This window comes from Cannabis sativa, chromosome 8 (genome assembly GCF_029168945.1).
Source record: "Cannabis sativa cultivar Pink pepper isolate KNU-18-1 chromosome 8, ASM2916894v1, whole genome shotgun sequence".
In the NCBI taxonomy this organism is placed as follows: domain Eukaryota; kingdom Viridiplantae; phylum Streptophyta; class Magnoliopsida; order Rosales; family Cannabaceae; genus Cannabis; species Cannabis sativa.
Genome location: NC_083608.1, coordinates 27,256,855 through 27,275,341, shown reverse-complemented (window position 1 = coordinate 27,275,341; position 18,487 = coordinate 27,256,855). Strand labels below are relative to the sequence as shown.

The 18,487-nt window shown below is 33.2% G+C and overlaps 1 protein-coding gene and 1 pseudogene across 1 annotated transcript; both read left to right on the top strand.

Moving 5' to 3' along the window:
• The first annotated feature begins 196 nt into the window (after positions 1–196).
• On the top strand, positions 197–6,211 carry LOC133030521 (uncharacterized; annotated as a pseudogene).
• A 4,857-nt stretch (positions 6,212–11,068) lies between these two features.
• On the top strand, positions 11,069–13,340 carry LOC115699654 (uncharacterized). The gene is made up of 2 exons (XM_030627162.2): positions 11,069–11,706; positions 12,191–13,340. The coding sequence occupies exons 1-2, from the start codon at positions 11,387–11,389 to the stop codon at positions 13,074–13,076; spliced, it is 1,206 nt and encodes a 401-aa protein (XP_030483022.2). The 5' UTR covers positions 11,069–11,386; the 3' UTR covers positions 13,077–13,340.
• The last annotated feature ends 5,147 nt before the right edge of the window (positions 13,341–18,487 follow it).

Genomic DNA, 18,487 nt, shown 5'->3' with positions numbered 1-18,487 from the left:
TCAAAGTCAAAGTCAAGGTCAACTCTCGGGAAAAATCAACTTGGGATCAAAAACATGCAAATCAAGCTAGGAGGCTCATCTACATCAAGACTACTCAAAATTAAATGGTATAAATCTACTTTAGTCTTGTTAAAGTGATTTGCATAGCACACTAAGTTTTTATAAATTTGAATTTCGGCCGATTCACTAACTTGTGCAACAAGTTTTCTCACACGATAGTTCAAAAATTTTTTTGATTGGATTTATAAATTACATTTTGTTTAACTAAGAGAACAAAGTTGGAATTTCTGAAATCGGATAATCGAGTAAGAAGTTATGCGCGTTTAAGTCCCGAAAAATGGCACTTTTGCCACTGGTCAGCCATCCGGAATTCCGGTTCCCATCCGGACTTCCGGTTCATGGCTGACCTGACCTCGGGAAACGTGCTAACGGCTATAAACGGCTAGTTTTTTATCAAACACTATATAAACTCGATTTTTCTTTCAAAAAACAAGTTGGTTGAGCATTTATTACATATATCTAACCTATCTAAGTGAGATTAAGGAGCTTCTAAGTTTGAAATCCAAACCAACACTTTTCACACACTTTGAGCCAAAATTTGATTTTATTCATCTTAAGTGTGCTTGCTTTTCACGCTAGGTTTCCATTGTATCATCATATTTCTAGAGTGATTTTAGCTTGTATATCAAACACATTTCCATATTGTGATTGAGGTGAGGTTGGCACCGGTTTTGTAAACAACCCGGTAATAGTGAGATTGGCACTTTAACAATCCGAGAAAGAGGTTAATAGTCCTCGGGGGTGCGAAACTATTGTAAGAGGTTTGGAAATACCTTGGTGAAAATTTCCCGGTTGTAAGGGTTAGCCAAGCCCGTTAACTTGGCTCGATATTGGAACTCAAAGCTAGGTCCATAGCTTTGAAGACCAAGGACGTAGGTGGCATAGTTCTACCGAACCTTGTAAAAATCGAGAGTTTGCATTTTCTAATCCTTAAACTCTTTACTTTACAAGTTTAATTATTTGTCTTAATATATTGCTTGCCATACTACTTGCTTTTACTTGATTAATTGACTAATTGCATAATTTTGTGTTAAAAGTTTTAATTTTCCGAAATTAGTTTAAATTTCCAATTCACCCCCCTCTTGGAAACATATCTTGGGCTAACAATTGGTATCAGAGCAAGGGCTCAAATTATTTGATTAGATTTCACAATCTAGAGCATGGCGTTTCCAAGTAATTCACAAAATAACATGTTAGAAGGTTTTAGCACAAATAGAGCACCATACTTCAATGGAGTAGATTTTCCTTATTGGAAAATTAGAATGGAAACTTACCTTCAATCTATTGACTATGATTTGTGGCATATTGTGTCTAGTGGTCCTTATGTTGCTAAACATGTCATAAATGGTGTTGAAGTAATTAAGACTTATGAAGCATATGATGAAAATGATAAGAAAATTCTTTCTAAAAATGCTAAAGCTAAATATGCTCTTATATGTGGTTTGGATAGAGATATTTTTAAAAATATTGAACAAGCCTCTACCGCTTATGATATGTGGAAAATGCTTGAAGTTACTCATCAAGGAACTAGTCTTTATGAAGGAAACTAAAATTCAAATTTATTCCACTCAATATGAGAACTTTAAGATGAAATCGGATGAAACCATTGCTAATATGTATACTCGCTTCACTACAATTACTAATGGTTTGAACTCTCTTGGCAAGGTACTTACTCAAAAGGATATGGTGACCAAGATTTTGAGAAGTCTCACCAAGGCTTATCAAGGAAAGGTGGTTGCCATTCAAGAAGCCAAGGATCTCTCAACACTTCCCTTGGAAGAACTAATTGGCTCGCTCATGAACCATGAAATTTTCATGAGTGCTCAAGAAGAAGAGGAAGTTGAGAAGAAAAAGAAGACTATTGCATTCAAGTCTTCCTCCTCCCATGCCATTAGTGAAGAAGATGAGGAAAGCTTATGTAGTGACATGGAGGACTTGGCACTCTTCTCTAAGAAATACAAAAAGTTCATGAAATTCAAAAAGAACTTTGGGAAGAAGCCACAAAGAGGGAGTGACTCAAAAGAAAGAAAAAGCAAAGATGATCCACCAATTTGCTTTGAGTGCAAGAAGCCCGGACATATGAAGATGGATTGTCCAATGAGAAAGAAGAACAAATACAAAGGAAGGGCAATGTTGGCGGATTGGCTCAATAGTGACGAAGAGGACTCCGAAGAAGAAGGAAAGAATGAAGTGGCAAACATGTGCATGATGGCACTTGATGATGGGGTAAGCATTTCTAACCAAAATGATTGTGATAGCGAAAATGATGACGATAACTTAGATATGTCATATGATGAGTTGTCTAATTCATTTAAGGAACTATTTGATGATTTTGGTAAATTGCTTGTTAAAAACCAAACCCTTAGAGAGAAGACCAACATGCTTCTAAAAGAAATTGAGATTTTGAAAATAAATGAAAAAGAACTTATAGCTAAATCTCAATGTGCTACATGTGCTTCACATAAGAAAGAAATTATTAATTTGAAAGCCCATGTGAGAAGCCTAAAAAATGACATATATACCTTCACTAGAGGTAAGGAAGGCTATGATCTCATGGTGAGAAACCAATCATGTGGTTTTTCAAAAAATGGTATTGGTTATGATCCTAGTAAGAAACAAAAATTTTTGAGAAACTTTTTTGTGAAATCATCTAGTCTACCTCACTTTACATGCACATATTGTAACCGAGATGGTCATACTATTTCCTATTGTCATGTAAAGAAATTTTCATATCTAGGCAAGACTAAATGGGTACCAAAGGGTTCTAGAACTAACATGAATGGACCCAAAGTTATATGGGTACCAAAAGCCAACAAATGAACTTGTTTTTGTAGGAATCAACAAGAAAGAGCCAAAGCTTATGGTTCTTGGATAGTGGATGTTCAAAGCATATGACCGGTGATCCATCAAGATTTTCAAGCTTTAAAAGCAAGGAAAGTGGCTTTGTCACTTTTGGAGACAATTCAAAAGGAAAAATCTTGGGCATTGGTGATATCGGTAACATATACTCTCCATGTATTAAAAATGTGCTTCTTGTTGATAATCTTAAACATAACTTGCTTAGTATTAGTCAATTATGTGATATAGGTTTTTCGTGTTGTGTTTGAATCCTCAAAATGCTCCATTGAAAATGTTTCAACCAATGAAGTTATTTTCCTTGGAGTAAGGAAGGATAATGTGTATGTTATTGATGTTGATTCTTTTGATAGTAAAAATAAATGTTTAACCGTTATGAATGATAATTCTTGGTTGTGGCATAGAAGATTAGGACATGCTAGTATGGATTGTATTTCAAAATTGGTTAGAAAAGATCTTGTTATTGGTTTGCCATCTATTCCGTTTGTTAAAGATAAACTTTGTGATGCATGCCAATTTGGAAAACAAATTAAAACATCTTTTCATTCCAAGAAAGAAATTTCAACTACTAGACCTTTGCAATTGCTTCATATTGATTTATTTGGTCCTTCTAGAATTGCTAGTCTTGGTGGTAAATACTATGCATTTGTAATTGTTGATGATTTTTCAAGATTTACTTGGGTTATTTTCTTGACTCTTAAAAGTGATGTTTTGGAAAACTTTGTCAAATTTTGTAAAAATGTGCAAAATGAAAAAGGATACTCTATTACCTCCGTTAGGAGTGACCATGGTGGTGAGTTTGACAATGATGCCTTAGAATTGTTTTGTGATGATCATGGTTTTAACCATAACTTTTCGGCACCAAGAACTCCACAACAAAATGGAGTTGTCGAAAGGAAGAATAGAACAATTCAAGAAATGGCTAGGTCAATGCTAAATGAAATCTCATTACCAAAATATTTTTGGGCCGAGGCCGTCAATACTTCTTGTTATATTTTGAATCGTGTTTTCATTAGGCCCAACATGAATAAAACCCCTTATGAGCTTTGGAAAGGAAGAAAACCCAACATTGGCTATTTTAAAGTTTTTGGATGCAAATGTTACATTTTAAACACCAAGGACAACCTTGGAAAATTTGATGCGAAATCCGATGTTGGAATTTTTATAGGGTATTCAACACATAGTAAAGCTTATAGAATTTATAACAAAAGAACTAATGTTGTTGAAGAATCTATTCATGTTGCTTTTGATGAGACTAACCCGCCTACAAGCAAAAGTTTAGATGATGATGTTCTAGGTTTGGGAGATGAGGTTCAAAATCTCGAAATTGGAGAGACTTCCAATGCTCCTTCACAAACTCCCAAAGAGGAACCACCCGTGGAAAAGGTAAATGAAAGCCAAGGTATGAACTCTAACCTTCCACATGAGTGGAAATTCAAAAGTGCTCATCCTATAGACCAAATTCTAGGTGATCCTTCTCAAGGTGTCACTACTAGAAACTCCCTTAGAAACTTGTGTAATTTCATTGCTTTTATTTCTCAAATTGAACCAAAGAATTTTAAAGAGGCCGAAGTTAATGAATTTTGGCTTCTAGCTATGCAAGAAGAAATAAATCAATTTATAAGAAATAATGTTTAGGAGTTAGTTCCAAGACTGTCACATCAATCGGTGATTGGAACAAAATGGGTCTATAGAAATAAGGTAGATGAGCATGGGGTCATTGTGCGTAACAAGGCTAGATTAGTGGCCCAAGGTTACAATCAAGAAGAAGGAATTGATTATGAGGAAACCTTTGCCCCGGTAGCAAGACTTGAGTCCATTAGAATGTTGTTAGCTTTTGCATGCCACAAGAATTTTATCTTGTATCAAATGGATGTAAAAAGCGCATTCTTAAATGGGTACATTATGGAAGAGGTTTATGTCTCTCAACCACCCGGTTTTCAAAATCATAAATACCCTAACCATGTTTACAAATTGAAAAAGGCTTTATATGGTTTAAAGCAAGCTCCTAGAGCTTGGTATGAAAGATTAAGCACTTTTCTTATTTCAAATGGTTTTTCAATGGGTAAAGCGGATAATACACTTTTTATAAAAAGAAAATCCAAAGACATTATTATAGTACAAATTTATGTTGATGATATTATTTTTGGTGCTACTAATGATGCTCTTTGTGAAGAATTTTCTAAGTGTATGCATAGTGAGTTTGAGATGAGCATGATGGGAGAACTCAACTTTTTTCTTGGACTTCAAATCAAGCAACAAAAGGATGGCATATTCATAGGTCAAACTAAGTACATTAAGGATCTTCTTCAAAAGTTTGACTTGGCAAATGCAAAGTCCATGAATACACCCATGAGCACATCCATAAAGATGGACAAAGATGAAAGCGGTAAGAATGTAGACATCACCAAGTATCGAGGTATGATTGGCTCTTTATTATATTTAACCGCTAGTAGACCGGATATTTTGTTTAGTGTTGGTCTTTGTGCTAGGTACCAATCTTGTCCTAAAGAATCCCACTTGAGTGCCGTTAAAAGAATATTTAGATACTTGATAGGCACAATGAATCTAGGACTTTGGTACCCCAAGAACTCAAACTTTGAAATAGTTAGCTACTCGGATGCCGACTTTGCCAGTTGTAAAACGGATAGAAAAAGTACTAGTGGAACTTGTCACTTTCTAGGAAATTCCTTAGTGTCATGGTTTAGCAAGAAACAAAACTCGGTAGCTCTATCCACAACCGAAGCCGAATATATAGCTGCGGGTAGTTGTTGTGCACAAATACTTTGGATGAAACAAACTCTTAAGGATTTTGATATTGATTTTGAGTGTACACCCATAAAATGTGATAACACTAGTGCCATTAACCTCTCTAAGAATCCAATATTGCATTCTAGAGCCAAGCATATTGACATAAGGCACCACTTCCTTAGAGATCATATCCAAAGAGGTGATATTATGCTAGACTTTGTAAGCACCGAATTCCAATTAGCGGATATATTCACCAAGCCTCTTAGTGATGAGAGATTTAGTTTCATTAGAAGAGAGCTAGGCATGACCAACTTAAATGAAATATAAGGTTGGTTAGCTATAAAAAATTTCATATCTCTTTACTTACTTATTTATGCATAATTGTTCCAAATATGATATTAATGAGATTTATATGCATATATGAGAAAGTTTATTGATACTTGACCTATATGAACCATACTTGTTGAAAACTCAAGATTATAGGTCATAATGTGGATTTTTGGTGAACTTTGGACTTGTCTTTAAACAAGTGAACATGTGAATTTTTGCATATTTGATTTTCTTATGTGTCTATATGCTGTAATATGTGAAATTGAATGTATTTAGTATGCCTATAGGTTTGCCTTGATTGAATTTTGCATGAAACAAATTTTTGGTACCTCACTTGTTGAATTTTTAGATTTTTAGGCCTAAAAGAGTGTTTTTCGCCAAACTCTCTCATTTTTCAACATTTTTCGATTCCGTAAGTTTGTACACCTCACATTTTATTTTATAAAACTGCTGGAAAAAGAATTTTTCAATTTCGTTGCATAAAACTCATTTTTGGTACGGTTCTAGTTTACTTGGCAATTTTCGAAAAACTTACCGTAAATCGTCATTTTTCATTATTTTTCAGATTTTCTTGTTTGAGAAATTTTGTTTTATCATATTAAAGGTATTAGAATTGGTTTGGGGTCATTTGGGTCAAAATTGGATTTTTTAGCACATTTTTAGGGATTTTTTTTTGGGCCTGCTGCACCAACCGAAATTCCGGTTGTACCATCCATTCGAGTTTTCTTACAATAACAATTATTAGTCAACTATCGGGATGGCCCCTTATGAACTACTCTATGGCATAAAGTGTAGATCAACTATTTACTGGGATGAGTTAGGTGAGACAAAGTTTCTAGGTCCAAAAGCTATTTAGAAAATGAGTGAAGTAATTGATAAGATTATGGCTCAAATGCTTACACCCAAGAGTAGACAGAAGAGTTATGTTATCCAAAGTGGTGAAATATTGACTTTCTTGTTGGAGATATTATATTTATCCGTATTTCACCAATGAAAGGAGTGAAATGCTTTGACAAGTGAGGAAACTCAGCCTGAGGTTTATTGGACCTTTTGAAATCCTGAAGAGGATAGGGTAAGTGGCGTGCAAGTTAGTTATGGCCCCAGGACTAGAAGCTGTATGCAATGTATTCCATATTTCAATGCTTTGGAAATATGTGTCAGACTCATCTCATATTTCGAGTTACAAAGCTTTGGAACTTCAACCAGATCTTTCATACTAGGAACAACCAATGCAGATACTCAATAGAAGAGAGAAAGTTTTGAGGAACAAAATGCTTGTTCTAGTAAAAGTGTTATGGTGGAATAGCAAGGTCGTAGAGGCGACCTAAGAGTTAGAGTCTGATATTGAGACAAAAATATCCTAAGTTATTCAAGTAAATTTCAAGTCAAAATTTCTATAAGGATGAGAAAATTGTAATATCTCAAGATTAGTAAATAGATTAGAAACCCTAATTAAAATAGATTAATTATAATTGAGTAATTATATTATTATATAATTAATTATATGAAATTACTTTAGATTTATCATTTATAAGACTCCATTTATGAGTTAGGGTATTTTCGTAAGTTTGGCCTGAGAATGGTAAAATCATAATTTTATTACATATTGTGCTAATGGACTATATTATTATATAGTATGATCATATTGTTTTATTGTATGTGATTTTTGACAAGTAAGGGCTATATGGTCACAATTGGGTATTTTGGGCTCAAATAGGGTTTGTGAACCAAAAATAGTCTTATGTGTTATGAATGAGATTATTAGTAAAAATATGAGATATTTATGAGTTCAAATGAAGTTATGTATGGTTGGAATGACTTTTATACCCTTAGTTGATTATGTGGGTTTTATGCCATAAGGGCAAAATAGCCTTTCAAGCAAAAAGGAAATAAATTGATTTATGAGTTTTCATTTTTAAAAATTAGTTCTTTGGTCTTGAAGCCCCAACCGAACCCCCTTTTTCTCCTTCTTCATCTCAAGTTTGAAATTAAATTTCTAAGAGAAATCAAAGCAGGTTCTTGGTATTTATGGTGTGAAGCTTGAGGAAAGGTAGTTGAGGTAGTTCTCACCTTTAAACTTGTTGTAATTTCTGGTTTTTCTTTTGTTTTTTTTTTAACTGAAAATTGGATTTCTTTAGGAAGTTTCATGTTTTCTTTGTTAATGGTTGGATGGGATATATAAAATGGAAAACTAGGCTTTACTTGAGTTTTGTACCTCTTGATTTAAAATCAGGTTGTTAAGCTAAGTATTGGTCTTTTTACTCTGTAAATTATGTGAATTTCGAGCATGAGCTTTAGTTGATTTTCTTGGAACTTTGAGTTTTCATTTATTTGTAATTTCAAAGCTAGGATTGTATGATTTGTGAAGCTTTGAGTATGTTTAAGCATGATTGGTTGTTATGATTTCATATTTGGAGTGATTTAGTTTGTGTGATGGCTTGTATTATTTAAAGTGTTAAGCAAGTTAATTGTTGTATGAGATTCTTAGAAAATATTTTAATTTGGCTTAGAAAGCAATTACTAAACCAAAAGTTTGGAATTGGTTTGGTTAAGTTCGGCTTTGGGTAAAAACCTATTTTTTTGGTTTTAAGCCCAGTCGCCGCGACCAAATTTTGGGTCGTTGCGACTAGGCTCAAACCTAGAACATGGATAGCCTCTACCTAGGCTCTGGTTGCGACGAGCTTTAATTTGGTCGTGATAATAATTGGTAGCGACTAGATGGCGACGACAGTGTAATCTTTATTATTTTATTTTATGCATAATTTTTGACTCCAAACTTTGTTTTGGATGTTCTTTATATTGTTGGAAAGCTATCATTTCAAGCTCTATTATTTGGTCCAGTGTTAGAGTCTTATATGTAGATATTTATGAATGTGATTTTGAGATTAACTTTATTGTGTAAAAATCCAAGCATTGTGACTAGAAATACTGATGCTTGGTCAGAATCACCTATGAATTGGGATTTCTCCATATACATTAAAAATTAGGTAAGATATTGAAATAAGCACATAGAGTATAGCACGGTGGCGCAATTATATAAGGTGTGATTATTTTATGAAGCCGAGGGTTATTACCCTAAGTATATGTTGTCATGAATATGCAATAGTATCTTATGTGAATAATTGAGTAAAGTTATGCGAGTAAGACATAACTAGGTTAGAATCGATAACTAGAACAAAGATAAACCCTAGTAAGGCCTTAAATGGAAAAGAGACGTGTGAGCGTAACACGTAGGTCTATGCTATATAGACATTAGTTATACTGATATTATTATATATGAAATAATGTAATATTTAGTGTGGTGGCACAGTTATATACGCAGAGGCGTAATGTATAAATTATATTATTACAATTGTTCATATTGTATTATTTTATGTCTTGTTATTTGGCTCACAGGTTCTCTATGGTGCAGGCAAGTTTAAAGCAGTGTCGGGTCAACCATGAGTTTGATAGCTTCAAGGATGACTTGTACATGTTCTGGCCAAGCTAGACCATGAGAGTTGGGTCCAACTTGGAATTAAATTCTTTTTTATGCTTTACTGCTCATGTAAATGAAACGTATTGCCTAACAATTATGTCTGCTTTTTATAATAGACATTTATTTTCAATGATCTTGAATTACTATTAGAAGATTTGACAAGTTTGTAATCTAAATTTTTAAGAGTATCCTTAATTCATGTTCATCGGACGATCAATGTAGCTGTACATGGATGTGCATGCTTTTAAAAAAACAGTGTATTATTTATCTATAGTATTATATGAGTTTTTTTTAAAAATTAGTATAATAATATTTATAATTATTATAAATAATATATTATAGAATAATGTGTGGGATCATAGTAACAATCTTGAATAATATTTACTATTGAATTAATTTTAGACGTAATAGTGCCAAAAGTGATATGGAAGAGATAAAATATTATATTTTAAGATGATGTGTAAATTTTTAGGCTAATTAGTAATTTTTCCCCCTGAATTTTGACATGTACTAAATAGTGCCCCCTGAACTTTTTTGCCGTTAGAAATTTCTCACGAACTATTGAGATTGTTAAATTTAAGGACTTTTGTCTAATTTCATTCAATTTTACTATTTCAGTGATTGTTTATGTACTAAATCATGCTCCCCATACTTTGATATCTACCAAATCATGTCCCTCAAACTTTGATATGTACTAAATCATGCCCCTTGAAATTTCATCCATGTTAGAATTTTTTTACTAAAATTAGATAAAAGTCCTTAAATTTAACAATCTTAATAGTTCGGGAGGAATTTTTAACGGCCAAAAAAGTTCAGGGGGCACGATTTAGTACATGTCCAAGTTCGGGGGAAAAATTACTAATTAGTTAAATTTTTAATATCTTTGAGAAGTGTGAATGCTCTATAAGCATTAGTAGTAGCTAGTACACTTTTAGGTGTCATTTATTGGTACAATTAAATATCAAATCTTATATAATTTAATTTAATAAATTTTAAAAATATCTTTAATAAATGATAATGCGTTACCTATACAACCCTAATACCGAAAATAGCAATGCTACTCTGTAATAGGCTCATAACAAAGTCTCCAATAATATAAATAAGAAAAAAGAATTTGGAAAGTGAGAGGAAGAAGAAGAGTAAGTTGATGTCACTCAAACTCTCAATCGAACCTCATACCACTGTTTGTTCTATTCGCTAATGTCAGACACCTCACAAAGTCACAATCTGCCCATCTATTACTCGGAGTGGCGAGCACTATGAAAGACTACTCCTACTCCTACGTCTTATGTTGGTTTATTTTTGCATTAAGATAATTTATATTATGTGCATGTGTATTTGGTATAAAATTCCACCAAAAAAGAGAGTGAAAAAAATAAAATAAAATAAAAACAGAAACAGCTCAGCACTGATTAATATTTATTAAGAAAAACCTCCTTTGTAGACTTTAGTTGGTGTTAAGAACATAAATATTAAATACGAAAGTTAATTACTATAATTTTCATGGTTACAAAACGAATTAATGGTCCACAAACGATTCATAACTAATATATTTAGTATAAAGTGAAGTAATTAATCTCAAAATAATAATCCCATTTGCATAATTTTATAATGGGTTTTAGTGATTGTGGTCCTGTATTAGGCTGTTGGCGTACACAGTCAAAATTCAACCATGTTCAAATCGGGCAGCTTAACGCGGAGACTAAAAAGGCTTAGTAGTACTGTATATAAGCCCCACTGCGATCTACTCTATCACAAACCAACCCCTTCATCTTCTTCTTCTTCTTCTTTCACCAAGTTATTCTACCTAAAACCTCTCTCTCTTTCTCTCTTACAATTTTGCAAAAACGTACGTAAACGATAGCAGTTTCATTAAGGGGAAAAGGAAAAAAAAACAAAACTTGATCGATAATGTATGTGACGAGGCCTCTCTCTTTGTACAAAAAATCTCCCTCTGCTCTGTCGGAGCCTCCTCCTGAGGGTCCCAGCTCTGGGATCATCGTCATTCAAGATGAGGAAGCTCAGCCCAAATGTTGTTTTGGTCTAAAGAAGAGCGATAGGATTAGGAGACTTCCTCTTCCTCAGAATAAAAAACTTGAAGTTTATTACGTCCAAGGCTTCGCTCGCGATAGAGATCTCCATTTTCACAGTGTCTGGTTCATTCCGGTTCTTGGTCAGCCATTGTCCTCTAACAAATATTATGCTGTACATCCATTTGGAAAAGATAGAGGGTAAGTAACCTTAATGGTTCATGTGTGATCCAATTTCAATTTTTTTTTTTAAATGAAATTATGATTGATTTTTTGGTTCTTGACCAACTTTTACGGATACCCTTTTGAAATTTAATGAGTGGTTCTTAATGGGCAGTCTTAATTATCCAAATTCAGATATTTGTTTCAAGGAATTACGTTGCTTTTTTAGCTTTTGATTCGAAAATATGACGAATACCCTGTTGGAATTCACTCAGTGAAGAAGCTAAATTAGTCGTGTTAAATTAGTGATCCAAAATTGTGTCTTCTAATCTATACTAAATTGTGATATTTTTATAAATTTGTTCTCTTTCGTTAAGATTGATGAATACCCTTTTAAATTATTCTTGGTGTAGCTTAATGGGTAGTGATATTTACCCAATTTTTAATATCCTTCTGATGAAATTAAACTGTGTTGATTTTAACCAAGACTGACGAACGAATACCCTTTTGGAATTATCTTCAGGGAAGCTTTTACATGCTGTAAAGAAGATGAGCTGGAAACCTTCTGCTTTTACGAATATGCTCCTGAGACTCAACCACAGCCGTTGGATCCCCATAATGAGTATCAACAATTGGAGCTTTCTCTCCACGGAAGATATCTCACTCCTTGGGGTAGTGAAAAGTTCAAAGTGGACTCAGTAGCCCCAGATGGTTTTGCTCCAGGATTCTTGGGTAGAAATGGTGGTTGGAAACTCACATTCTCAGAGTCGCCTTGGTTCGAGCTAGGCCAAGCAGATGGTGTAGACGCAGCCCTCAGAGCCCACCATCCTGATTTCAACTTCCCATTAGCCACTAAGAAATCCAAGCCTGTGGTTGTAGGAAAATGGTATTGCCCTTTTGTGTTCATCAAAGAAGGAACTCCCAAAACCATGAAAGACGAGATGAGGAACTACATGTTTTACGAGATGACACTTGAACAAAATTGGGAACTGATATGTGAAAAGGAACATAATAGCAATGGAGGAGGGAGTTGTGTGGTTGTGGATGCTGTTGTTCAGAACGAAACGGTTGCGGTTGGAGGTGAGGAAGCTGTAGTTGATGACAAGTTTGTGGCTGATGGGGTTTTGTGGTTTAGAAGTATGAATAGTGATGAAGAAGAGACTAGTATTGGGTTGAGTTTAGCTGTTGTTGAGAGAATTAAATGGGAGCAAGAAAGGGTTGGATGGGTTAAGCGGAAAGAAAAAGAAGTGAGAGTCCAGAGGACAGAGGAATGTGGAGGATCATTGGGTTGGAAGAGATTTGGGTGTTATGTGTTGATTGAGAGGTTTGTTTTGAAAAGAATGGATGGAAGCACAGCACTTAGCCATGAGTTTAGGCACTCTCATCATATTAGGACCAAATGGGAATGATTAAGGCAGAGATTTGGATGTTGTTAATGATGTTCTCAGTTGTTTCATGAATTATCACCATAGTCATGGAGGCAACAATTTGATTTTCTGCGTGCTTGCGTGTATTTTTGCACTACTGCAAGAAAAATTAGTGTATTCTTTGTGCATTAGTATTATTATTATTAAGTGAAAAAATTTCATTGGTTCTTTAGATTGTGGATACAAAATTTTGTAATTGTATTAATGATGAATATAATAATAAGATGGCTTCTTAGTTTTCTTTCATTTGTTATGCCTTTATATATTTAATTTTTCATTTGCTATGCATTTATCAATTATGGACCACAAGCATTGAAGAAATTTTGGATCATGTTCCCAATTTAATGGAGGTAGAACAACATTCATGGTAAAGTTCAGCACTTCAGGATGACAGGAGATATTAGTGTATAAAAGCTAACTTATCTTATTCACGGATTATTCATAAAACAGGGGAAAGTTTTTGTTCGAACCAAGTGTTTTTGGAAGCATTGTCCACCTCAAGTACTTATTTAATGATGTGATATGAATTATTAGTTGTTGATGTTGGTGGTTTTTGCACTCTTATTTTGTGATTAGCGAATGGTGTTGTTTATACCCTAGCAATCTCTGTTTCTAGTTTAAGAGATTGTATTTAGACAGATGCTTATTCTCGATTTTTAAGTTCTTCTATAACAACGAGTTTTTTCATGAATTCTACTTTTTTTTATTAAAAAAAAAATTATAGCAACGTACTAGTTGGACACTTATAATTTATTTTGTGAGTACATTAAGGTGAACACATAATGGGAAATTCCTTAGAATTCTTATGGTACTTACATCAACTGTTATAAATGTGATTAATCTCTAAAATACTAAAATACAGAAGAGAACCAACAAAATTAACTTTCAAATAGACTCTAATCAGTTTTTCTATTGTCTAAAATAAGTTGCTACAAGCTCAATCTATTTTACCTCAAATTCTTACATACATCTTACTTATTTTTCTTAAATTTTAATATATTTTATTAAGGGCTTCTTTTAGTTTTAACTAAAAAGTAATAATATTACAAAAATACTTCCAACTGGTCAAATAAACAAATATACAGCCAAAATAAAAAAAAAATTACACAAATACCACTTACACATACCTTCAACCTAGGATCCATGCTTCCTGAGCAACTATCGCGCAACCATCGTGCAACTACGCAGCAACCCAACGCAACCGAAACAAAATTCAATCAGAAAGAGAACCACCATTAATTCCGGCGACTTCACCTGAGAAGACGACCAGAATCAATCAAAACAGGGGTTGCTTCGAATTCATAAAAAAGGTGTAGAAAAACTATTACAAAACTAAAATTCAACTAAAAATCCAGTTTAATTTGCATAAAACTAATGTCCTCACTTCAATTTTTAGATCCATGAAAGGCAGATCTCAAAAATTTGAACTGGAGTTCCCAAACAATCAAATTCAAGTATAATCCATAAAAAATTACATCAATACTATAGTAAAATATTTATCCTTGTGTATTTTTGTTGTTTTCTAAATTTCTAATGGTAAATTTATTCATATTAAATCATTAAGAGACATGTAGATAGAGTTACGTACGTGAAAATACTGTTCTGATTTTTAATGTTTCACAACAGTTGCATTACAGTTGCCTAAATATTTTGCTAACAGTTATTTCGTCTGATTGAAACCTTCGTCTGATGCAACCTTCAGCCAACCACCCAGCAACCACCCAAAAACTTTCGTCTGATTGAAACCTTCGTCTCATGCAACCTTCGGCCAACCACCTAGCAACGACCCTGCAACTATCGTCTAATGTAACCACCGCGCAACCACGCAGCAACCACCCTGCAACCATCATCTTATTGTGTAAGTGATGATAGTATAAGTGGTACTTTGGTAATTAAAATTACATAAAAGATATAAATGTTGTCTTTACCTTATGGAGGTATTTTTGTAAATAAAATATCAATTTATATTTTCTATGCAATAATTCCTTTTATTAATTTTAAATATATAATATTAATATATACACATATCCTCCTATATAAAGAAATATTAAAACAAAAAATAATTAATTTTTTTTAATATATTTAAAGCGATAAATAGTATTTTATAAATGTATAACAAATATAGTAAATTTTTTTAAAAAAATTAAAGCATCTAATATATTATATTTTTAATTTATTTCTTTCAATATTTTGTAGATTCTATATTATAGAACGTAAATATCTCGTTATAATATATATTTTATAATATTTTATAGTAAAGAAATTGAGGCCCGCTCCCCTTGTCCAGGATTCTAGAAAAGAGAAGTCTAAATTTGTTGAGGCTAATGAGGGATCTCCTGCATCTCCAATTGAGATTTCTCTAGATGAGGGTAATAATTGTACTCCAGACGCTATTTTGGATTTGGTGGAGCAGGGCACTTGGTTTCTTGCTGGTGGATATACCTTGATTGGATCCAAGGTTGAGAACATTCTGTTGAGAAAATTGGTTAGTTCCAAGCCTCCACACGTCATTCCCCAAAGATGCTTCACTAATATCTTTGGGGTAACAATCTTTTCTTGTCTTCTCTTGAGTTGGCTATTTTATATTCACCATCATTTGACTTACTTTCTTTGCTTCCTGGCTTGTGTTGATTATGCCTACACCATGGAAAATGAACACAAGAAGGTTGTCGAGCTCGCTAAGAAGCTCTCAGCTGCGGAGAAGCATGCCACCACTGTAGAGAACCAGGTGGTTGAGTCTGAAGAAGCCATTAATGACTTTGAGAGCAGTGTATCTAGTCTTCAAGGGGTGGCTGACAATGCCAAAGCTTGACATAATAGCTTGAAGAAAGATTTAGTTATTGCTCAAAAAAAGAATTATGAGGTTGAAGACTCTTTCTGTCAGTCACTTGATGAGAAGACTCTAAGCATTGCTTAGCTAGAGGACCAGGTTCAACGCCTTGGGAGTCAAGTGGTAGAGCTGGAGAAGAAGGCAATTGCTTATGTTGCCTTCTATAATGGCTTATGCTTTGATGCCATCTATCGTGCCTGGTCATCCAATGGTGGCACATAGTCATTCAATTGGACGACCTTTCCAATGTTACAAGCAATGTTTCAATGTTGATGCTCTTTAGAGGATTGATTTTGACCTGAATGGTGGTGAGCTAGTGGTCAAAGTGTTAGTTTCTATATCACTCATAAAATATGTAACAACAAAATTCAATTCTATAGATAAACATATTACATATAATTATAAGTGTATAACTATAGATCTAAAGAATACCTTTGTTGATTCAAAGAGAAGAATTCAAATGGCGGAAGCGTACCTTAATTCATAGATAGTGATGATCTTAATCCATCTTGTAGAGATAATCTTTGTGGTGATTTTGGGTAATGATCTTCCAAGAAAACAAGACTTAGGTTTTCTAATTTTCTCTCTTGATGGGGGAAGATGAGAATAGAAATTGGCACTTGTTTCTTGGGGACCACTACCAATTTATAACCTCATAGCTAGGTTATTAATTTTAAGTATTTCTAATTTAGCCCCTCAATAAATTAGAAATATCGCTTAGGGTATCTACACATTTAACCCATGACACTTTAATACCCAATGACCCATAATTACTAAAATGATCACTTTATTTTGGGCCAAACTTCAAATAGCAATACACTAATATACATATGAGCCCATATTGAGGATTTTAATCCAACAATCTCCCACTTGGGCTACATATGTTTTCTGATAGTGTGTAACCTTATAAGCGCTTAACTTTTGCTATCATAATTATAGGTATTTCAAAACAATCTCGTCCATTAATTATACTAACATAGGATCAAAGCGGCCTTCGCAACATTTATCGTAGCTAAACCCATCAATGGTCACGTATATCAATATAATCAAATGACATAGATCAATCATGGATGCGTAGCATGAAAATTACATGCAAATGTGATCTTAGCATGTCTATTTCCAACTGGTCCTCCTTAATTGAGATCAATTCTTTATTAATTCTTTCTAACCTTATACTTAAACCTCAATAGAAAGAATACATTCAGAGTACTCAAAACTTAAATCCATACTTTATCTGCAGAATCAAACCATAAATATGTATCAGCTTGATAGAACATCTCAAATACAAACTCCCACTAAACCAGCACAATCTTAAATAATACCACATCCATATATGAGCAATACGCTCCTGAAAAGCCTTAAGTGGTATATTCTTAATGATCCAGATCACACAAAATATAGAGTTTGTCCTTATTATGTTCTATAGACACCTTATTACTCTGAACTTTATTTTAATAACAATTAGCTCAAAGTCAATGTGCCTTTGACCTCATAGAGTTCATGTTGTTATTAAAATGCAACCTGATTGATTTATTGTCACAAAATATATCTTTAATAGCTTTCAATACCATTCTTAATTATTTTTTTTTTTTTTTTTTTTTTTTTTTTTTTGCAGCCATATGTGACAAAAATCTCACAACTAAAAGCTTTATAAGATCAGAATTAGAAATCTTAATGATCTCCAACATTTTCTGTTTTCTAATTTCTGATAAGTGAACATATAGTATTTTGTTCTCCTTAAATTCCTTATAGTTTATTTGGCTGCATACCGAAAGTTCCTTATATGGTTACTTAAATATCTATCCAACATTCTTAATATGTATAAGTACAAATACATACATGCTTGAGCATATATTAGATTCTAATGTAAATTAAGAATCTTCTATATTTCTTGAATTCTAAGGTTGCTTTTAGGGCAATAATTTAGACAACTTATTTTCTTTAGCTACAAGCTTATCACACAGTATAGTATCTTTCATGCCAAATTTTTTTGAATATTTTATTGATATATCTCTTTTGTTATAATTCAAGAATATTTCAAGAACATTCTCAACATATATTGAATTCCTAATAAAAAAGAGTATATCATTAATGGCAAGCAATTGTTCACCAATATAATACCAGGATCATATTCTTACTCCCACTGAACCTGTGATATATACACAATCATCAAAAGCTTTTATCTCAAAAACCAAATGAGAATACTTAATGAAAATTGTGTAATTATTCACGAGAAGCTTACTTGAGTATACACATGGATTTTCCTAATTTGCAAACCATATTCTTTGGATCTTTGGACACAAAGTTTTCTCGTTGCACACATAACTTTTGTCATCAATATCATTATTGATAAATGACACATTAGTAATCCATTTGATATAACTCAAGACCATAATGAGCAGTCAGTGTCATGCTTGTCTTGAAATAGTCTTTCAATTAAACCAAAGAAAGTCTATTCAAAAGAATAAATATATGCTTTATAAGTAATTCCTTACATGCAAGACATAATGTGCATCTCTCCACATTGCAATTTGCATCCCTCTTGATTATAAATATTTATTTA

What these genes read in the sequence shown, in the direction of transcription:
- LOC115699654 (XM_030627162.2), top strand. Translation starts at nt 11,387, where the DNA reads ATGTATGTGACGAGGCCTCTCTCTTTGTACAAAAAATCTCCCTCTGCT. An exon ending in CCATTTGGAAAAGATAGAGG is followed by an intron (nt 11,707 to 12,190) that starts GTAAGTAACCTT and finishes AATTATCTTCAG; the next exon opens with GGAAGCTTTTACATGCTGTA.